This window comes from Corapipo altera, unplaced genomic scaffold (assembly GCF_003945725.1).
Source record: "Corapipo altera isolate COAL_440 unplaced genomic scaffold, ASM394572v1 119, whole genome shotgun sequence".
NCBI classification, from domain to species: Eukaryota; Metazoa; Chordata; class Aves; order Passeriformes; family Pipridae; genus Corapipo; species Corapipo altera.
This window is the reverse complement of record NW_020884985.1, coordinates 1,390,537-1,413,228: the sequence shown is the minus strand read 5'-3', so window position 1 is coordinate 1,413,228 and position 22,692 is coordinate 1,390,537. Positions and strand designations below refer to the sequence as shown.

At 40.6% G+C, this 22,692-nt stretch overlaps 2 protein-coding genes across 8 annotated transcripts in view; one reads left to right on the top strand and one right to left on the bottom strand.

The window, feature by feature from the left end:
• Positions 1-10,726, top strand: part of GPSM2 (G protein signaling modulator 2) — a 36,317-nt gene extending 25,591 nt beyond the window's left edge. For 4 of the 5 annotated variants that reach the window (XM_027666078.1, XM_027666075.1, XM_027666076.1 and 1 more), the window contains 9 exons: positions 159-294; positions 771-913; positions 1,324-1,447; positions 1,710-1,825; positions 2,860-3,015; positions 3,830-3,938; positions 4,339-4,468; positions 5,063-5,133; positions 7,103-7,666. In XM_027666078.1, the coding sequence (XP_027521879.1) occupies positions 159-294; positions 771-913; positions 1,324-1,447; positions 1,710-1,825; positions 2,860-3,015; positions 3,830-3,938; positions 4,339-4,468; positions 5,063-5,133; positions 7,103-7,456 (1,339 nt within the window). In that variant the 3' untranslated portion in view covers positions 7,457-7,666. Of the gene's footprint in view, positions 1-158; positions 295-770; positions 914-1,323; positions 1,448-1,709; positions 1,826-2,859; positions 3,016-3,829; positions 3,939-4,338; positions 4,469-5,062; positions 5,134-7,102; positions 7,667-8,050; positions 8,214-8,364; positions 8,583-10,052 lie in introns of those variants that run through there. The other variant, XM_027666079.1, reaches the window with a different exon arrangement.
• CLCC1 (chloride channel CLIC like 1) lies at positions 7,917-22,401 on the bottom strand. 3 transcript variants are annotated; one of them, XM_027666080.1, is made up of 12 exons: positions 22,287-22,401; positions 20,728-20,868; positions 18,876-18,971; positions 18,287-18,394; positions 17,248-17,469; positions 15,957-16,097; positions 15,192-15,285; positions 14,018-14,115; positions 13,787-13,933; positions 12,892-13,203; positions 12,134-12,380; positions 7,917-8,195 (listed from the first exon to the last, which is right to left on the bottom strand). In XM_027666080.1, exons 2-11 carry the CDS (start codon positions 20,857-20,859, stop codon positions 12,153-12,155), a joined length of 1,578 nt encoding a protein of 525 aa, XP_027521881.1. In that variant the 5' UTR covers positions 20,860-20,868; positions 22,287-22,401; the 3' UTR covers positions 7,917-8,195; positions 12,134-12,152. The 3 variants fall into 3 exon arrangements, with proteins under 3 accessions (XP_027521881.1, XP_027521882.1, XP_027521884.1); XM_027666081.1 differs by lacking the exon at positions 7,917-8,195 and adding an exon at positions 10,897-11,013; XM_027666083.1 differs by lacking the exon at positions 7,917-8,195 and having other exon boundaries at positions 12,248-12,375.
• Positions 22,402-22,692: the final 291 nt, after the last annotated feature.

Below are 22,692 nucleotides of genomic sequence, written 5' to 3'. Positions count from 1 at the left end.
ATCATTAAGAATTTTCTCTCTGTTCTCTTCATAAAAGACATGAACTTTTAAAAAATGTTAAGCAGATGATCATAAATTCATGTAATTGTCTGCCATACATCGATCATCTGCTTGGTTTCAAGTTGTACACTATTTCCTGGGTATTTCTGCAATTTTAGGACAATTGGAGATCTACTGGGAGAAGCTAAAGCTAGTGGGAATCTGGGCAACACCTTAAAGGTACTTGGGAATTTTGAAGAAGCTATCGTTTGCTGTCAAAGACATCTGGATATTTCCAGAGAGCTTAATGATAAGGTAAGAATTGTGTGGGAATCTGGAAGTAAACTGCTAACACACATTTCTGAATGCTGTTGTACTGGTAAGGAGTGTGCCACCTTTCAGAGGGAAATAAATACTGAATATTCAATTATTTCTTCTAGACAGTAAGACTATATTAGTTGTAATATAATTGTTTGCACCTGGAAAGCTACAGATCCAGGTTTAATATTATCCTGTGTTGTGGTGAGTTTGTTTGTTCTTAATTTAATTTTTAATGGTGAGTGACCTCAGGAATTATTCTGTCTCTTGCACCTCAACAGGAAGTAGTATGCAAAACAATTGGATTGAGGGGTATGACTGGGTGGATGGTAAGAGCATGTTCAGAATGGGCAGAGTGTGCCTTGATGAGTAGTTAACAAACTTTTTTCCTATCCGTGGATTGTACAAATAGTTGTTGTGACAAAAGACTTTGAAGCATGAAATTTTAATGCCTTGTTTTACTTTTGGTTTAGGTTGGAGAAGCAAGAGCACTGTATAATCTGGGAAATGTGTATCACTCTAAGGGGAAAAACGTAGCTAGTGCGGGGACTCACGATCCAGGGGACCTTCCAGATGATGTGAAAAATGCTTTACAAAAAGCTGCAAATTATTATGAGTAAGTAAATGTTGGGGATTGGGAGGATATGATCATGTTGTTCATTAGAATATGGGAGATTTGTAGCATCATGAGCTAAACTGTGGAACACTTCTATGCAGAACTGAGGTACCTGTGAATTTGTTGTTTTCAATGGCAGAGTGCACTGGTTTTTGTTATGCCCTTATTTTTAGTGCACCTCGCAAGTCCTTCCCTTAGGTTAGGACTGGTGCTAACCACTCTTCAGACCAGGCTGAGTTGTTATACTTATGTAACTAGAGGTGAGCACACTGGTTTGAGTAAGAATGCAGTGGATTTCAGTACTTCACAGGAAATGTTTCCTTCTCAGATCTATGGTGTGAAAATGAACGTGAGGAAAAAAAAAACCTCTTAAAAGTCACTATTCTTCTCCTCACTTTCCCCCAAAACAGGGAAAATCTGACAATAGTAACAGAGCTGGGTGACAGAGCAGCACAAGGACGTGCCTTTGGAAATTTGGGAAACACACACTATCTTCTGGGCAACTTCAGGAGTGCAGTTTTAGCCCATGAACAGGTACAACATCTGCTAATAAGGATTTCTGTTCTAGCAAAATGTGACTGGTTGCTCCTGGCCTTTAGTACACGCATTGTTTTGGATCTTATTGCAAGCTTTTCAATGCAGGTTTTAAATCTTAATGGCAGAAGTTCAAGTTTGGCTGTTCTTATCAAGCATTGCTGACCTAAAGAATGCATTTTTTCATGTGCATTTCTGTATGCAAATGTATGTTACAAAGTATAAAATGGAGTAAATAATGCAATTATTTCACATTTTTAAGCGTCTCCTAATTGCAAAAGAATTTGGTGACAGATCAGCTGAAAGAAGAGCGTACAGCAACCTTGGAAACGCCTACATATTCCTGGGGGAATTTGAAACTGCTTCAGAATACTACAAGTTAGTTGACTACTTCTAAATACAATTTATACCTCTTGTACAGTTTACTTGTTGTGCCTGGTACTGTAGCTCACTGTAGAATAGCCATCTCTTGAACATATACTTAGGAAAAAAACTTCTATTTGTTTGGCAAAAGTATTTTTTCCTAGCTGTTTAACTATTCTGATTCTTTTAATCGAGGGATTAATATTTTTTTGGTGTTGTTTTTTAACTCTTTAGTTACTCTAAATAGATTCCTCTCAGCACTGTAGACAGACATCTTTCTGTTCCTAGGCATTTGTTCTCATTTATTCTAGAACCAGGCATTACTGTCTTGGCTCTTGGTGAGTTCTGGAAGGATCTGAGTAACTTTCCTACCCTGAGTTGAGTGGCTGCCTTGGGTGTGCTCAGTAGCTGAGAGGGGTGATGCATGGCAAAACAAATTTACATCTTGAGTCTGTATTTTTAATCCAGGCTTTTTTCTTGACCTCTGCACCACTAAAGAGTTGCTGCTGTACTTGGGAAGGTAAAAAGCTTGGCAAAGATACAGTACAGGTGTTATTAGCATCTTACTTGGATCTCAGAGCTTACCTGTTCTTTTTGAAAGGTAAAAAAAGCCTCAGTACTGAGCAGATTCCTCTTAGCACTTGAATTCTTCTTGCCCAGCAGGGCCAGGCTGGCTTGGTGAGTATAGCCCTGCCTTGCTCCTGCTGATGGGCAAGTCGTTATTGGAACACTGGTACTAAACTGTGCCAATTTGCATACTGTCAGGGAAACTCCTACAAATTATTAATGAAGCAATAAATTAAGATTAAAAGATGCTGTTTGAGGGATCAGCCTGCCCTTGAATGAAATAGATGGAAATACTTTTAGAAGGGTAATGCAAGTCTAAGAGTGTAAGAGTTTACAATATAGCAAGTAATTTATTAGCCGATAATTTGCCAGCCAGGTTTCCTAATTTGTTTAAGTTGTATAACTGATTTTTAGTTGTGCAGGGATACTCTTGAAAGGTGTTCCTTGCAGTGATTTTTGAGATGACTAACCCTTTCTTCCAGGAGGACACTGCAGCTGGCTCGGCAGCTGAAGGACAGAGCCGTGGAAGCACAGGCCTGCTACAGCCTCGGGAACACGTACACTCTGCTCCAGGACTACGAGAAAGCCATCGATTATCATCTGAAACACCTGGTGATTGCTCAGGAATTAAATGATAAGTAAGCCCTAAGACACTGTTTCATGTATGTGTGACGCTTACAGCAAATCCTGTTACCTCCAGCTCTGCTGTCATTGTTCTGTATGTGAGAGCTGAATTAATGTGAATTCCCTACAATGCTGGGCTCTGGTTTTCATATGGAAAACCAAAGTTCCTCATGAAGGTATTGCAATTAATGAATCTGAGATGAAAGACGAATTGATGAGTGACTGTCTCTACATCTTCTCCTGTCAGCACTGCCTCTGTAAATTAAGGAAAGAAAAAGCAGATCTCTCTTTCATGACTCCATTATAATAATTTTGCATACTTTCATAAAAATCTGTCTCCAACTTGTCCACAAATTAATAATATGGGAGGGGGTAGGGAAAGGAAAATAACACAGTAGCAAGTAATGTTTATATTACAGTCATGATTTCTAAGGCCTTTTTTATAATGTTGGGTACAACTAAAAGTTTTTACATTATTTAAATGTACATATTCTACAATGTACATATTCTCCATAAGTAGAATATAGGAAGAATAACAAGGCATGCTATCTGAGGACAAGCAAAGTAGGTTATACAATGTTCCATGCTTGCAAAACTGAGTGACTTGTTTGCTGTGAGCTTAAAATTGTGATTAGATTTGTTCATTATGGTAATACCTAGATCACACTTCTTTAAATACAATACCTAATGTGTTGGTGTTGGAACAGTCTCTGATGACAGCCTCCCTTTTTCTTGGCACAGCGATCTTACTGTGGCAGTGCTGTGCAAACCTGCCCCCTGGTGTTCAGCGGGTAAAGGTGTAACTGAAAATGTGTGTGTGCTTTTCAGAATTGGTGAAGGAAGAGCCTGCTGGAGTTTAGGGAACGCATATACTGCTCTGGGAAACCATGACCAAGCTATCCACTTTGCAGAAAGGCACCTGGAAATTTCAAGAGAGGTATGATTTGCATACTCCCACTGTTGGCTGTTGGCTTTTGCTCTCACTTACACAGTGGTTTTATGGAGGTGTATCCATGCATTTGATTTTGAGTAATGGAATGCATTTTGAAGTTAATTCCACATCATTTCAGCCCCATCTCACTGCAGCTTGCTTAGTTCTAGTGTTACCTTTCATAATGTCATCATGGAATCCAAGTTGAGTAGCCTATTAGAGGTTATTTTAGGCTTTACGTACCTGTTAGTTGTCAGGTACTTCATTAAAAAAGATGGTTCTCTCAGTATTCAAGCAGGAAAACCTTTTCAGCCTTTTTCTGTCAGAAATCTAGGGGACAAGGATTGCTTTACACTTTCATGTGTGTACTTAAGGTAATATAACTGCTTATTTTATTTGCTTGAAGGTAGGAGACAGAAGTGGAGAACTCACTGCCAGACTTAATCTCTCAGATCTTCAAATGGTTCTTGGATTAAGCTACAGTACAAACAACTCCATGATGTCAGAAAGCCACGTGGTAGAAAACAGTTTCAATGGTACGTGCCTCTTTCTGCAATACTTTCAAACAAAGAATTCTGAAAGAGTGTTGTGTTCTTTACTGACCACACTGGTGTGCAGGTTTGCTTGGTTTTCTCCCCCACCAGCAAAAGACAGTTGTTTTTGCAGTATTGGACCCCTTCAGCACCTCCTTTTCTGGAGGATTTACACTGTGAATCACTGGTTACTGCTTAGTTTCTTCAGATGGTGTTTCTAATTGTGTCCGTGTCTTCCCCTCCCTTTTTTAATGTGGGAGATGTATCTATTTGCTGTCAAATCCTGTCTTTTCTCTTCCTGCCATCTTAGCAACACTGGGGTTACAGCAGAACCCAGTCCATTCACTGTTCCTCTGTTCAAAGGTCCATGGTCCTTCTCTCATGTCCTATGAAAGGAACTTAGGTAGATTAGATTTGGGTGGGTTTTGTAAGCTGCTTTTACTAGTGGATAGTTATTCTCTGCTGATATACTTACCTGCACTGTTTTGGAAGTCAGAATTGCTGTGCCTTGGACCTTAGATGAGTACAGCCACAGCTTTGATGATAAATCACCATAAATTTTGATGATAAAAAGAGGAACTTGATTCTCTCTTGAAGGTACCAGACCGAGAGCAGGACGCCGTCACAGCATGGAGAACATGGAACTTATGAAATTAACCCCAGAAAAGGTTGGCACTTTGCTTCTGTTCTGCTGCTGAGATTGCAGTGAAACATTTCTAAGGCTTTGCTGATGTGCCACGTGCCTCCCCTTTTAATTTAGTTGATCTTAGGATTTACATAACAGCAGGTCTAACCATACTAACAAATAATAGTTTTGTTGTGTGGGTGTGGAGCGTGTGACACAGATGATGGCTGTAATGGCTTGTGGGAAGCTTGCTTTATTCACTGCACAAATAAGAAAGAATGAGGTTCTGTAGGTGCATCAAAGGAATTCCTTTTCATATCTTTATAGAGATGGTTTGAGGTTGCAGCGTGAGTGCTTTGGAGTAAAATTTCTAAGCTTTAGTTCAGCTGTTCTGAACATTTTTTCTTTGGCTACAGTCATTTTATAGGCACTTAAAATATACGGGTCTTTCTCTTTCGGGATTTCAATCAACTCACAAGCCATCAGGAGCTTCAATATCCATCTTGAGTGAGGGTGCTATTGCAGAAATGCTGCACCTGAGTCACTGATAAGCAAAGCAACTTCCCCCCCAGGCTCAGAGAAATCTCTTGGAGACAGGAGTTCCTGATTAAAATCCTTGTCTCACTCTATGAGAGTTTTCCTTCAGTTCTATCTGCCTTTCAGTAGTGGACTGGCAGTTCTACATGAATGACTCCAGTGGCACACTGAAATTGATATTTTTCCCTCCACAATGGGATATCTAATTCCCCTCTCTTCAAGTGAGGCAAAGCCTGTCATCATGTTGATCAAACAGGCAATAAAATCTCAAAGCACATGGACAGTGGGTACAGCTGAAGTCAGTGCTGATGCTCATGAGCCACTTTGGGTACCGATTTAGAAAGACTGTTTAGTCCAGGGTGAGGCCTCTGCAGGGAACCTCTAAGCTTTTGGCCACCATCAGCTATGTTTTCTTACTCTCTGAATCTGTTTATATGGGATCACTTCTAAAATGTGTATCCTCTGATAGTCTGTGCCCTAAATATACTGTTTCCTGTAGATTTTTGGCTTTAATCTACTATTGCAGTTTAGCACTTTATAAAGGACTTTTTTCAAGGTACTTATTGATTAGATTCTGAAAATTCATTCCATGGAAATCCTTGGTACCTACAGCAATGCACAACAGGAGCACTAGGGTTTCAGTGGACAGGATGCCATCTTCTTGGAGTCACAGTCTGTGTGCGGGTGCTCAGGAAGCCTTGAAAAGGCAATCCAGTAGGCACTGTTGCTGGAAGATTTGTGATTGTGTTCATGCTTGTTATGTTGCATCAGGAAAGAAAAGGTTTTGTTTTGTTTTTACTCGGTTATAAGAGACTGTCACTTGTGGATAAAGCTATTTTGTGGATAATTCTATTTATTTTAGAAGATATTTTAGGGAAAATCTGACAGGTTGACAAAGCTATCCATTCTGATCTTTAGTGAAACAAGATGGTCATTCCTGTTTGCTCTTGTGCTGGCATTATTCTCCCTCTTCCTTTTCAATCTTTACTGAGAAGTTTGTGTATATGAAGGACTTCAAGGATGGCTTGTTGACTATCTGGGTTGGTATAAGGGTTTTTTTGGTCTGACACTTTGTAATATGGGGGCTTTTAATTTTTTTCTTTCCAGTTTTAAGAATGTCAGGTGAGAAATACCAGCTGTGTCTGCAGTTCAGCATTTACATTATAACTGTTTTTCCTGCACTGCAGTCAGCAAGGACAACTTCAGTGTGTTTAATTAAATACACTATTTGATTACATTTTAATCCATCAGGTGTCACACAACAGTTCTCAGCCTAATCAGTAACAGCACTAACCTGCTCCAGCCAACAACGGCTCACTAATCCCAGGTCAAGTAACAGAACCAAACCCAAAGTTTTAACATCCTTGTGGTTGGATGAACAAAATAAAGCTGCTTCATTTTGGGAAGGAGAAGCAGCAGCAAGTAAGAGGTAATTAAAATCTCAAGGCTTAATTTCATGACTCTTGTTTTCTTAGGTTCAGAACTGGAACAGTGAGATTCTTGCTAAACAGAAACCACTGGTTGCCAAACCTTCAGCAAAACTGCATTTTGTAAATCGACTAAAAGGCAAAAAGTACAAAACCAGCACCACTTCCAAAGTTTTGCAGGATGCCAGTAATTCTATTGATCATCGACTTCCCAACTCCCAGAGGGTAGGTCTGGTGAGCTGTGGAGATCATCACCTTCACTCATCTTTGTCTGATCAGAATTATGGAAAACACATTCCTGCAACTGTCCATTTCACTTTAACTTCATTTAAACACTGTGGCTCTGTAAAACATGCAGAATCTTCCATTCTACAGCTGTCTCATGGGTGGTGCCAAGTTTAAGCTTTTCTTAACACTGAAACCATTGTATTGCTCATGGATTTTCTAAAGTTAGAGCTCAGCTTACCCACATATTTTATTTCTAAGTCTCTTCTAGACACTGCTTCTCTAAACTTCACAAAATCTAGTTTCTCTGATTCAGGCAGTGGGAGATATTTTGGACACTTTAGATTATTGCACTCTTGACAGAACTCAGTTAAAAATAAAAGGCACTTGATCATAAACCTGAGGAGACAATGGAAACTGTTCATTGCTGTTCTTGTTGCTTTTCTTCTGTCATGGGCATTTGGGTTTTTTTCAGTGGATTAATGGCTGAGGAGGAATAACTCCAGCTGTACTATGATCCAAGCACTGTTTCTTTCCACATGAGAGAATGAAATGTTTCTAATATATTATACCTTACAAAAATGCTGCCATATTGTTATATCTCCTCTTATGATAAATCTCTGTCTATAGAAAGGGATGACTAAAAAAATTGATTTTAATAGATTTCAGACACACAAATATGAAACAGGACTGGACAAAACTCTGATGCAGTTGTCCCAGCTTTAGATACTCTTAAGTTCCAAATACCCCTAAATCTTTTCTCCTTTTCAGAAAAGCAGTCGAGAGACAATGGCAGATGAAGGGTTCTTTGATCTGCTGAGTCGATTCCAGAGCAACAGAATGGATGACCAGAGGTGCTACTTCCAGGAGAAGAACAGACTCCCAGCTGCTTCAGTGGCAAAATCCTCTACTCCACCTAAAACAATGCGAAAATGTAATTTTTTTTGAAGTAAAATCTGTATCTGACTTGAGTTTCTGCCAAATACCATTTTCAAAATGTATTTGCGTGCACGACTCACTACAGAAATTTTTTCAGAAATGTTACAGTTATTTCTGGGCTAACTTGTTTTCTTCCTGCTCCCCAGCCTTTTCCACTTCTGTGGTGTCCCCACACACAGATGAGTTTCTGGACCTCCTGGCGAGCTCACAGAGCCGCCGGCTGGATGACCAGCGCGCCAGTTTGAACAACCTGCCCGGGCTGCGCCTCCCCCAGCGAGACAGCCAGGCTGTGCTGGGGCACCTCATGGCCAGCAACAGCAGGGAGCTGGATGATGACTTCTTTGATATATTGATAAAATGCCAGGTCAGTGCTTAACAAAAGTTCTTCAGCTTCTGAGTCTCTGGGGATGTGATTTGTGCCTCCTGCTTTTGAGTTGCTTGGTTACCATGTGATTTAAGATACATACTGATTTGGCAGATAAGGAAGAATATAACAAAATATTAGGATTTTTTTTTTCCCCAAGTTTTGGGGTTCTTTTACAATTTCTGTTTCTTGTTTTGATTTTTTTTTTTTTTAAATTATCCAGTGTCTAGTAAGTGTAAATTTGGTATATATACCATGGTAACTATGTCAAGTAAAAAATATGTATACTATGGTAACTATTTCTAGAAAAAATTCTTAAAAAGTGAAGGAAAACAAGTGAGGCTCTTAAAATGAGTATTAAAATAGTTTTTAAGTGTAAGGCACCAGGAATCCTATGAAATGAAATTAAAGGATTTAGTATTCAAGTTTTGGTGATAACAGTGGTCATCATTCCCATTATGTTTTAGTGTAAATGATAGTTCATAGCAATATGCAGGTGAGATGGCTGATTGTCAATTAGAGCATGGTATATATACCAAGTAGACCAAAAAGAATTTAATTAAGTTGATAAGCATCTCAAAATACAAAATTCAGATACTGAGTTCTCCAAAGGTAAGTATGTTAGCTGGGGTGAGAAGAAGCACCTGGAATTGAATTTCAATCTGATGAAATATCATGTTCTGTTTTAGCAGCTTATCTGTTTACTCCTTTGAGTCAAGCAAAGAATCTAGAAAGTAGTATGATATATTTTGTCTCTTTAAGGCATGGAAAAATATTTAATCCCCTCTCATCATTATGGAGGCTAGTACTTTAAACAGAAGCACAAAAGGGTTGCTGTCCTTAGAGACTTTTTGTCTCAAGGATGACTGTCCAAGGTCCATCCAGCACTGAAAGCTTTTCCTACACTGACAGAGAATGCTCATTCCCAGCTCAGGCACAGGAGCCGCCGTAGCTGTTGCAGCCTGACCTGGTGCCTGGAGGAGCTGGCCAGGAGGGCAGTTCAGTGAAAGGAGCACAGAAACCATCCCATGCTCTGTAACTCTGTCACTGAACTGTTCCTGTCCTTAGTGTGGAGGTGCCTTTCAGTATTGCCTTTCCAAATCTGACACCAGTGGGGCCATTTTTTACTCCCTCTATAAGGAAAGGAAGACAACTATATTTTCTGTATATATGAGACTACAAATACCCCATAGTAGTGCTAAAATTCTTCTTCTGGACAAAGGACACTTAAATCTCATTCTGCAGTAGGACAGTTGGGGGGTATTTTCAGATACATATGGACATTTTAGCTTAACTTGCATTCTTAATAATTCATTTGACCAGTTTAGCTTGAAACAAAACTTAAAATTAAATCTGTATAATAGCTCTAAACCTGACAACAAAAGCTTTTATGAATTTTTTCACTTATATTGTTCATTTATCATATCTGTTCCTGTAAATATGCAGCTTTATCTCTTGATCTGTCTGTAGGGTTCCAGACTGGATGATCAAAGATGTGCTCCTCCAGCATCTGCAAAAGGATCCACTGTACCAGATGAGGATTTTTTCAGCCTCATTTTACGATCACAAGCTAAGAGAATGGATGAACAGAGAGTCCACTTACCCTCAGCTATAAAGGGACCAAATTCTAGCTGAAGACACACACACAGGAATGTACTGTACAGCAGCATCTTAGGAATCATTTTTGTTTGCTGGAAAAGCATACCTGCCTTTTTAAAGATGACTGCAATGAGTAGTTTTGTCTCCTTTCTAATGATCTTCCATAGAAATAGCAGCAGCATCACACGTGTGACCGGTAGTTTTAGACTTGCCCCTGCTCATGCAGTTGGCAGCTGCTTTTACAGCAGTCTGAGATACCATTACTGTCTCTCCCTCTTAACTGTCTCTAGTCTATCAACATTAATTTTTTCTCTGTCAAGGTTATCAATGCTCATGTGTGGATTCTACTACTGTCTCAATCTAGTGTAAGACCTAAATTTTTATGTTGTTTTTAAAGAAAACTTGATTTCCCCCCCCCCCCCCCCGCTTTGTACCTCCTGAAAAAAAGGTCCTGTTTTCTTTTATACTTTTTTTAAAAAATAAAAAAATTGAGAAATAGCTTCGGTAGTTAGTCTGTCTTTGCAGAAACACAGTTTGGAAGAAACAATCATTTCTATTAAAAAAATTAAACCCTGGTTTTAGTTCTGCTTAATAAAAAATAAGTTTTTTCAAAACATGATGGGTTTTTTTGGTAATACTTAGTTAAGTGGTTCTTACATTAACTCAGCACAGTTTTACAATCAGGAGAAGTTTTTAGAAGTACTTCTTTTCAAGTAACAGCTGCTCATGCTGCTCTACAGATGGTGTGGTACAAGTCCATGCACCAGAGAATCACAGGGGTGGTGGACACTTGGCACGAACTCCCAGGGACACAGTGTAGTTCCTGCAGTACCTGAATTTCAAATGTCACATGCTGTAAATGCTCATAGGCTGCTTATTACCTGACCTGGCTGCTTATTGCTCCTTCTGCTCTTGCTAAGGATGTGCTGTGCTGGGATAGTTCTGGGGAACAGCCACTGTAACTTCATTTTCCCTGCAGCAGATCCCGGTCCCGAGGCAGTTCTGGGGAACCCTGAGGGCTGTGCCTGGTTTAACTGTAGGTACCTTCAGTTAGAAGCCACTGATTTTAACAGCAAAGGTGGCAAACTGTTCACTTTGGGTATTTATAAATGATGTCCTGTTTTTATTGAAGTATTATGCCCCTAGAGAAGAACCTACAGTTAATTTTAGCTTCAGAGGGAAATGGCAATGTAAGAATAAACAGAAATATAATTCAAACTACTTTACAATTACTGAAAGATTTATAAATATTCTCTTGCAGCTTTTTTTAGGCACTGAAATCTGAATCCTACTGAAACTAAAACTCCTCCCTCTGCTTCTAAGGAGAAATGTCAGAATGTTCTTCAAAAAAAAAATCACCAATCAGTTTATCATCCTGAGCTTTGATGCTTTTACTCTGCTTCCTATTCCCTGTTCAGCTTTGAAATGCCCTAAAACCTATCTGACACATCAGCTTCTCACTCTGCAAATCATTAAACTAGGAGAAAATCAGTTGGCTGTCCTAAAACTGAGATGACAAACAGCCAACTCATTTTAAAGACTATAATCCCAAAGATAGACCTGAGATGTCTATTTGAGCTGTGATTAGTGTTATGTGAAGTACAGGAATATCATAACTTCCTTGAGGCTGTTGGACAGTTACCTGGCTAGGCTTGTGTTTGCTACATCAGAGTATCAGTGCTTCCCCACCGAGAATCCAATTTTACCCAAAACTTATTACACAAACTTGATTTCCAACAAGTAGCAACACCCCACAAGCCTGTTTTCTTGGCCACTTAAACGTGTATTATTATCTTACTTAACACATTTATTTCAAATTCCAGACACAGTACCTGTAACTCTCCCAGATTTTACAACCCCACCTTACACCTTACTGCTGTTCTCCTTCTGACACTGTAGAACTAGAGCAGAATTAGCAAGTACATGACAACCAAAGATTAGACAACACTTACAGCAGAGCTCGGGCCTTCCTTAATCTCCTTCCTGGGAGTCGCGTAAAATGCTCTTTTCGTTCTCTTCACGTTGCTCCATCGCAGAGCTTTTCCCTTCTAGATTTTTATTGGGATCACAGTTTTCTCCAGCCTGTTGCTCTACTTTGCCTGTCTCTTGTTTCTGCTGCTCAACTGCAGGTTCCTCAGTATGGTTTTCAGCTTTGAGAGTTTCTAGTCTGTGAACTTCACACTCAGTGTACAACCTGTTCTGTAATAAAATTAATAATAATTATTAATTAAGCAATCTAAAGTGACAGCATCTATGGCTTCAAGGGCACCTCAGCTCAAGGGGCAGAGCTCACCCAAAGCATGAGTAGTATAATTTTTTTCCCTGGGGTAACAGTGCATGTAAATATACACAATGTAGGGTATAAATCTGGTTTGAGTTTTCTCTAGTTTACAGAAAAGTCAGCACTTCCCTCCCCCTTTCTCCTGGGGGTAATAATGAATGCCCAGGCTGACATAAGTACTGATCTCCCAAAACTGAAGTCTTAAAGAGTTTTAATTCAGTAATTTCCTGTCAGTTAGCCATTGCAAAATATTTTTCCAGAAAGAAACATGTCCGAGACAGCTCTACCAAACTGTTCTATCAGGAAACATGTACTTTCTTAACTCCTCTCTCCCCAGGATTTGCGTTAAGCTTGTTGTTTAAGCGTGTTTATCAGGTGACATTGAAATCTATTCAATTTAATCCCAGCTCAAAGAGCATCAGGACTAACATTAGGTTCTGGTTTGTGAGACTCTTGTATGTGTGTGTCCGGCTCATCGCTGGTCTGTGCCGTGTCGGGGTTCCTGCTGCCATTCGCTGCTCTCACAGTGAGAGGAGGTCTTGCAGAGCCATCTCCCCTGTCCTGGTGTCCTCTGTACACATAGGGGTGCTTCTGCAAGTAATAGTCCTCTGATTGCCTCCCATCGTACTGCCCAAAGCCTATTTGCTCCTGTTGACTGTCAGGTGGAGGAAGACTTTTCTTCTGAGACGATGTTAAGTATCTTAATGCAGACACTGATGATCCTGCACCATAGCAAAAAGCCTGGGGGAGGGAAAAAACCAAGCTGAACAAAACACCACATACTTGCAGTCTATGGTTCTCACACAGATATCAAAGTCAGGCATCTACAAGACCCTGAATGAAAAGCTCAGGTTATCAGAAGGGCTGCAGTAAAATTCAAGCTTTCTGCAGTCTGACCGCACTGCAGGAACTGCCACATTGGGTGCAGTTCATTGTTGGTGCTACACTGAAGATGTTGAAGGTCTTAACTCAATGCTTTTGTGTACAAAATGCCAATTATATGCATCACTGTGTAACGACACAAAGCAGAAATGGGAACTAAGCTGCAATAAACTGTCATAGAGTCTTAGATTTTAAGCAGTTTAATGCTAATTTATCCCACTTGGGGAGAGGGGGGGAGTTGTGTTTTGAATACAAACTTGGCTGTTTTAATTGCTAAACCACCTGTACTGTGAAGCCTTGGTCAAGAAAAAATTGCCTTGTAGAAGTAATTTCATCTGTGTTAAGTAAAAATAACAAATAAATAATAGATAATAAATATAAATTAAAATAATATATAAAAAATAAAACTGAGCTCTTAAACGTAAGATAAATGTATACAAACCAGGACAGCCAGAGCCATCATAATTAGTACTGGAACCTGCAGAACGAATGGAATCTCCTTCATTAGTGCCTTGATGAATTCACCAATACCTTGTCCTACGTGCTTCAAAGGCTCAGTTACAAAGTTGGTGAAAGTAATTGCCAAGGCCTAGAAAAATACAAACAGAAAAACAGTGTTGTCACACAAACAACAAACATCAACATGAACAGTCCCTTTGGACTTGGCATGTACCTTTGTTGGTGGAACCAGCAAAATAGGATTTACAAGTAGAGTTTCATAATACTTCTGACAAGGATCGTCCTGTAATGTCCATGTGCTTCTAAACCATTCTGTCAAAGCAAAGACATATTTTTACAACTTCTTAAAAATATATTCTATGACACAGCAGTAGTAGAGAAAGTAGCATTTCAATTATAGATGTAAGAGAACTCTTCTAGATGCGGTTCAAAGCTCAGATTTATTTTTACAATTCTGAGATCAGCTTGGCAGTGTAGTTTATCCAGTCATAGAGATGCAGGAAGGAGAGGGAAGGCTAGAAAGAAAAAAGAACCTGAAGTTCTCCCATGCAGAGTCAAGAAAGTTCTCTTTATTTGATGAACTTATTCCCTAGAAGCCTCAGGGGAAAGAGTCTGTGAGAATAATTATCTAGCATAATGTGTGCACAGCTACTGAAACATTGCCATTCCCAGTGATATTACTCATCTGCCAGTCTGCAAATGAGATTAAAATTCTGTTTTGCTTGCTAGATTTCAAGGGTCTATTTTATTTACAGGCAGAAAGTCTCACTTCTTAGGGGAACTTTTACATTATAAACAAGTCATTTACAACATCAGTGTTTCTGTAGTTTGGTTTTACTGCAGTCAGAACACGAATCATTGAAATTTGTCATAAACAGAATAATCAAAGTCAATAAATTACAAAGGGAAGACCATAACAAGCAGTCCTTAAGAGTTGCCACCAGTCATCTACCAGCTATAGCACTGGATACTAATTACAGCTAATAAAAAAAAATCAGCTTTCTGTGTAAAATAGTAACACCCGAGTAAGCAGCTACAGATCTAATTTCTCCAGTCCATTGTACTCACAGGCCTGGCAGATGAAAAGAAAATAACCCTTTTCATGAGCTCTGCCCACCTGTCTTTGGTAAATGGCACTGGATGGTTCTGGGGAGGGGAGCTGGGAAACAAGTTAAAAGAAAAAGAAGGAACACCGTGACATGCTCCAAGTACAGTTTTGTGATCAGCTCTCCTCCAAAGGCCTAGAAAAGTCTAATGGAACGGAAAAATCACAGATTCATGTACTGAAGAAAATTCAGTGTACTACTCATGAAGATATGTGACTATCCTTGGATACTATTATTTTGTGATCTTAAATACTATTACAAAATAATTAAACAAATAGTTACCAAAAAGACTTTCTCTCCAGTCCAACTTCTCAGCACAGATGTTATCAAAGTGCCCCATTTTCGCAATTTCTGCTTGATGCTGTGCAAAGGCCAACTGAGGGGAACACAATGACTTGTGAAACAAAGAGAACCTGCGTCCATGCAGCGCTGCACCTCAGCTGTCCCTGTCTGCTCTTAGCCAGCTTGGGATAATCCTCCATGTCAATGATAATTTCCCCATTACACCCCCCTGGAATGGTAACTCCCCATTAAGAAAAGTTTGCTAACTAAACAATTTAATGGAGTTCTACTCCAAGAACCTCCTGGGAGTGGACAAAACCCATGATGATGGCTACCTCTGAGTTATCCTTCAAATGAAGTCTGAGACTTTTGCCTTGAACTCGTATCTTTGAATACTGGAGTTTAGTCCAATTCAAACACAGGGAATCTTCAAAAAGAAAAAACTTCTCACAATATATTTTCATATAACTTTTCTACCAAGCTGCTTTAGTCAAAGGTCACATCTGCCTTGCTCACACAGTGAAATCAGAGTTCTAGTACTCTATGAATTTTGGGCACCTCTACTGTAGGATAAAGTTCTCAGAATTTCTTTTGTTCTTTAAGCCTAACACACCCATCAGCATGCAAAACAAAATGTTAATCCCTTTATTTATTTTGTGGTTAATTAAAAGCTTTATGTAAACTACCTAAGGGAACTAAATAACCTTAACTTCCTCATAACTCTAAAATTTTAAGCCTAAAAGACAAGAAGATTAGAGACCTTACCTTATACAAGTAAAGCCAATTCCATGCAAAACTGATGAAAAAACTTATTAACAGAAGACGTTTTAGCTGAACAAACCAAAGAATACGTGTCCAGAGCTCTGTAGCTATTACAGTTACAATGCACACTAAACACAAGAGTAGCTGAAAAAGAAAAGAGGAAAAAATTATGATCCAGATTTGAAATTTTCCAAGCTTACTGCCAGTACACATGAAGAAACTTCTAACTTTTGTTTTTGCTAGTGTCATTTACACAGTTTTTCCTTGCTTTCACAGCACATCTGTGCAGTACAAGGCAGAAGATTCATGGCATTACTAGTCATTCCTATCACAGCCTTACACTGCAGTTGCTCATTTCTTTCTTGTGATACTTAGTTATTTCTTCCTTTATGATGTCTATCACGTTACCTACCACACTTTTAAATTATAAAACTGGTGTCGGTCACTGCTTGAGTATATGAACCACAGAACAACTGCTGTGCCAACTCCTGCACTTTGGATAAGAGACAAAGTTACAGTTTGGGCAAGAGCAGCAAGACCTCAGAGAAGCACTTTACAGTCTCTGCCATCGCAGGACCCCTAACAGTGAGGTTTTGCTACCGACAGACAGCTCGCTTTTGTGATGTGGCTTCCATGGACCCCTCAAATCTAGACAGGTTCCTTTCAAGATTATGTCACTATAAACCATTAGCATATTCTGAATTGTAAAGCTTTATTCAGAGAGCTTCAGCTTATCAGAGATCCTCAGCTTAGCACTTTATAATTCCATAGTCATGCTCTCCTCTCCACCACTCCACAATTTGTTCCATAAAATTCGCAAGAGCCTGTAAGAGTTCAAATATATACTTGTCTCAAAGGAAATATATTCCAACTCCTGCAGAAGCCAACAACTTCAGCATCTACTTGAACAAGAGAGAAACCCAGAAAATCTGTAATGCACAAAATGTCAGTTCTAGTGATAAGAAAGTGCTAGAGCCTAATGAGTCAGGTAGCACAGATATAAGACAAAAAGAAGAGAAAAAAAAGCATAACAGAAAAAAACCTCACAAAGCTACAATAAGAAAAGATGACCACAGGAATAAAAACCTTGAATCCTTACTTAAAATGAATACATCCCCTCTTCCTTCAGCAACCATTAAAAAACCCATGACTCACTGAAAGTACAATGGAAAGAACTGCTTTCCATGAGGAGTTAAGATGGTTATATTATATATATATATTCACTGACTAGACTTCCCCAGAGAAACTGGAGACAACTGCAATCAAAAACAACAAACCCCCTTTATTCTCTTACCAAAAACAAATTATATAGATCAATTCCAAAAGTGTCCTCAAATCTCCAGTGCCAAGCTTGATAATCATGGTGCTTAAAATTGATCAAAATATCACTAAGTGCATCATCCATGGCACCTGGTTGCCAGCTTTCCTCATTGAGAAACCTGAGGATCTCCAGATATGTCTGTTTTGTAAGGATGATCTCAGCGTCGTAGTGGACTTGGCCCACGTTTTCATCAGGCTGAATTAAAAGTAAAGCAAAATAACGTTAAAAGCTGCTCATTTGGAAGTAGAAGTGCATCCCTAGGCAAAAACCTGATTATATACCCTTCGTGCTGTACTAGAACCTTTCTGAAGCAGACTGCAGGATGAAAACATGGGACAAAACTATGATTCTATATCCTTTTTGTTCATTCTTCTAAACACTCAAGTTCAACTGGTTTGTACTCCTTCAATTCTACAGCAATAAACTAATGAAATGAAGTTAATTATCTCACCTGTTATTAAAACTTTAAAACCATGGCTCACTAACAAGTAATAATGACGTACAAGCTATGGGTGCCCCTATCACACCTGGATAATACAGACAGAAGCTATTAAATACCGAAATAAGAAATTTTGCATTGCTAAATATAATGTTCTTTATTAAATATTAATTTTGCTTACTACTAAAAATTAATTCTTCTCTGAGTAGAAAAAAAAATCTCCATAGACAATATAATAAAGAGCCCACCCAACAAGTAAGTACCATGCAGCCACTCCAGTTTAACAACCATTAATGTGAACTGAACAACGTACTCTTGTAGCTGCATCCCAGTAACAGATATTTAGATACACTGAATTCACACAGCCTTCTTCTGGATGCTTTACATATCAAATGGCAACTGAGCAGTACTGGATGCACACACTGCTATTACCTTTTCCTGTGCATTCAGTTCCCTTCATTTTAATTTAAAATACACCAGAATAATTAAGCAATACTTGATAACTGTGAAACCCATATAAAGTAGTAATATGAATTCTAATTAATTTTTTTAAATGACTGTTCAAATACTTACAAGGCCAAGTTTTCCAGCTTCATTTAAAATTTTATTCAAGTATCGCTTAAAAATATAAAAGCTACGGCTTTCCTGTGACTTGGCATTCCTCTTCTCGCATTCTGCAATCTGCAATCAAGCAAAAGACACTTTTATTCACTTTGCTCAAACCAGCTCATTCATAGGAGAAAACCTCCCCCCCACTAACATATTAAACTCAGGATCAACAGGGGCACATTTCTTTAGTTTAGCAATGATCCTGTGATTAGTATGCCAGATAAAAAGCATATGCAGTTACTGAAGATGCTGCTTTCCATGGGACTGGCCAGTACTGAACAACTTGAAAACAACTGGGCAGGTTCCTTGGCTTTTGGCAGCATGGTGTGACATAAAATATTTTAGGAAACAGATCGTGGAAGGAGAGCAACAATTTGGAATTGAATTCAGACCACTTTCAGTCTCTCCTCTGAATAAAGAGGTTTCCCTACATAAACACGATCTCTCATAAATTATGCCAGCAATGCACCTGTTCTGTACTATCTAGAAAAAGCACTGTCAGAAAGTACAAACTACTAAACACCGGAAAATATTCTGGAGTTCTGTTACAAACCTTCTGTTGCAGGGAATCTATTGTCCTGGAACAACTTGGTGAATTTTCAGTACTGACTGTATCCACAGTCTTATCCTCGGAGTCATGATAGTTTGCCTAAAATAACAGAAGAAAAACACGTATTTTTAGAATCTGATAATTTGATCAAACATGCCCTGTTACACTTCTATTGTCAGATCCCTTTAAAAGGAGCAAAGGAGCTAAAATCTGAATGATCTTTTCTGCTAATACTCTCCCAGTGATACCCCATCTGCCTCTCTGCTGTTATTCTAGGCTCCAGATGGACAATTGCTTTAAGTTTATGTAAATGCCTGTTGCCTTCAAAAGGTGAGGCCTGTCCTCCCCCACCTGCCCTTTCCCCTCCTTAGAGTGTTGGTGAGCCACACAGAGCATCAGATTAGATAACTGGACTGGCTAAAAACTGACTCAGCAAGCAAAGGGGCAGCTTCCAGCCAGACAAATTCCCAGCCCCGCTGGCCACGCAGCCAGCCAGACTGCAAGTAAACACAATCCCTCGTTCTGGGATGCGTGCCTCTCCTGTCACATTCCCTCTTTGCTTCAGAACACTCTATGCTTTCTGTTCATTACTCAGACCCAGTGCTGCTTCTACACAACCAGGAGTGGACGTTGAGGGAAGTCTCCAAAAGGAAGCACAACAGTGCACAAATCAGTGACTCATGCTGAAACCAAGTTTGGTTTGGACTCGGACGGCCTCCACAGCCTGCCTACCTAAAAACTCACTGCAGAGCAGAAAAGAAATCCTGAAAAGATGGATTAACCCAAAGCAGGCATTTTTCTCCTTTAAGATGAGAAGTTCTATTTTTGTGGGAGACAACAGTAAAACTACTATTTTTTTTATAAAAGTTGGAGCAGTTGGGCTCCAAGTTTAAAGACTCTAAAGTCTGCTGCTGAATTTTAGGGATGTTAATGACTATCAGGTGGACTTGAGGCAGGTGGAGGCTGAAGAGGAATGCTGTGGAGAGAAATAATGCAGTCTGCATTTTTTAACTTCAGAAAATTACATTCTGAAGTGTTTAAATAGTATCATTCAAACTTGAAAGCTAAATAATGACAAAAATCAAAGGTGCCCATGGAACCAACCACAGTTCACAGTGCCACGTGTGCACATACGTATTTGATTAACAACATGTATCTATGCAGAGTCCATCCCTCACGCAGGACAACTGAGATGATTCACCTTATTAAAACTAGTTTTTTTCCTACTTCATCTTCTCCTAAATGTTCACAAATCACTAACAGTACAGCACTCAACCCCTATTCTGATCTTCCTTCTGAAAACTGATGCCTAGCATTACAAAACACATTGTGACTTTCACAACACTCTCACACAAGAAATGTGCTTTATTACCATACTGCTATGAAACTGGTTAATTAAAGTAAAATGCAACCATAAACTCCCCCAACTGTTATCAGGTAGGAACTTGATTTTCAAGATATTTAATACTATACTTGAGAAACTAGTAAGAGCTCCTGAACCTAGTACTTCTCAGAGCAGTAACTTGTGGTGCCACAACCCGCATAAATCAAGCACCACCTGCAAAAATACAAAAAGCCTGGTTGCTGTGACTGGATCAGTGTGCAACAGAAACTCAACAGGACAAGGTCCTGAGCTAACTACAATAACATAGATCACTATTTTTTTCCTTGCAATTTTAACCATGGACACAAAAGACTTTTCTGTGAATGGATTCAGATACAACACAGTAAGACCTTAAAAATACCATAATTCTATCATTATCTAATGTCATCATTTAAGAGCAATCTTTCAACAGTATGTGGCTGAAGGACTGTTTGGGAGAGACATGTATTCATACACCCTTTCTTTTTCTACCTTGTAAGGTCTTCTCATTGTTCCTGATGCTGCATCATAATTGAGCATATCCGTGGGGTCAATCCATTCATCTTCTTGAACTTTACTGCTCCCTACCAGCATAACTGCACACAACACCAGAGGGAACAGCATCCTGTGTCACTGAGTGTAACAAGAAATCCACATATTTAGGTCAGGCTGTAACACGCTGTATGAAAAAAAAGCAACAATCTTACATGAAAGATGTATTCTCTGGTGCTGTTTAAAAACTCAGTTCTCCATTAAGCAGGTTAAACTTCACTTCCCTCTTTCCCCCCCCCCCCCCCCAAGGAAATTGCCAGCAATAATATGCACCAATTAAACTGTACTACATAACTGGATAGATATAACTGACCACAGATATCAGCAGGTCTAACACGGAGTTCAGAATTGCTAAATACAATAAATCTGTGCAGAACTCCTCCAGGATTCACAGCCAGATCACAAGCCCAGCCACATGCAATAACTCTCTTAGGTGCAAAACAGTGTTATTTGGTAAGCAACAGAAACACAGGCTCTTGGATTGCTGCTGCTACATAGTGTCTGCAGGAGTGCACGAACACAAAAATATGAATAATACAAGTGACAGCAAATACGTGACATTGGGAGCTGACTCTCTAGGGCTAAAAGCACGATCACTAACACAAGCTGGCCCTCTGAATTTCCCGAGGAAGCACTTGGTACGGCCGAGTGTTCGAGCCTTACCCAACAGGCATCCCTACAAAGAAGAGATAAGCACAGACTGTCGACAGTCCCAGGGTACAAAGGTGGAGTCTTCCCAGACCTCCCATCCCTCATAACCTATATTTATATGGTTTTCTTTGAGGGAGGGGAAAAGGTAGCGTTTCAGTTGATGTCATTTCAGGTTTAGGTGGTTTGAGTGACTTCAGTCACACACATAAAGCATGTACAGGTTTTACTTCATCAGCCCACGTGGGGATGTGAAAAGCGACACGTATTTTCGAGTTAAAAGAACAAAGTTCAGCTTTTGGTCGGTCACCTTTTAGATCATTCCTCTGGCTTAGTTCCCGTTGGTGGCATTGTTTTAAACGGAGCAAGGCCACACCACCTCCGTGCGGCTCCATCTTTTGTCCCCGGGCTCTCTGAGAGCGATACCCCGCGCTCCCCCAGCGGTCCCGCTCCTAAGGGTGCAGAACACCTCGTCCCCGGGGAATTACTGCCACCGCATGCACTCCTGCTCGCTGACCTTTCACATTATTTTCCCACAAAGGGTCCAGTACACCCGTCACGCAGAACAACAATCAAGGCTGGTCAGCCCTGCAGGGGCACCTCGGCCCTGACCGGGCGGGACGCACGGCCTGGTGCCCTCGGGCGGCTCCACCCGGCCCCGCACAGGCCGGCGCTGCCGCCCGGCCGGGTGCTATAGGCGCGGGCAGGGCCACAGAGCGGAGCCACGGCCGATCCTCCCCCGCCCCGGCCTCCTTTATCTCGGCAGGGACACCGCGCTCCGCCGAGACGAGCAGCCCTCCCGCCCGGGCCCGGACACGGCGCAGGCCCCGGGCCCGCCCCGCCCGCGGTACCTGAAGGGCCGCAGGAATCTCGGCGTGTTTACCCGGCCCGAGGCCGCCCCACAGCCCCGCTGCTCTCGGCTCCTCCCGGCCCTGCAGCTCCCCCGGCCCGGGGGGGCCGCCCCGCCCTGGGAACGGCCGCGGAGCAGCGGCCGCGGAGGCGCCGCCCCGGCCCTCAAGCGCCGGCTCGCGCTCAGAGCCCGCCCCGGCCCCGGCCCCGCGGCACCGAGGGAGCCCCAGCAACTCCCACCGGCTCCATCCCCGCCCCTCTCCTCCGGTAGAGGGATGTTTCGTTCCTTTCGAATCGCCTCCAGTCCCAGACAGACATAGAGGAGGACCTACCTTCGCTAAATGCGAGCTCAGTCACAAGACGCTGTGACGTAAAACAAGGGATGTAAATCTAGATCTGCTCTGTAAA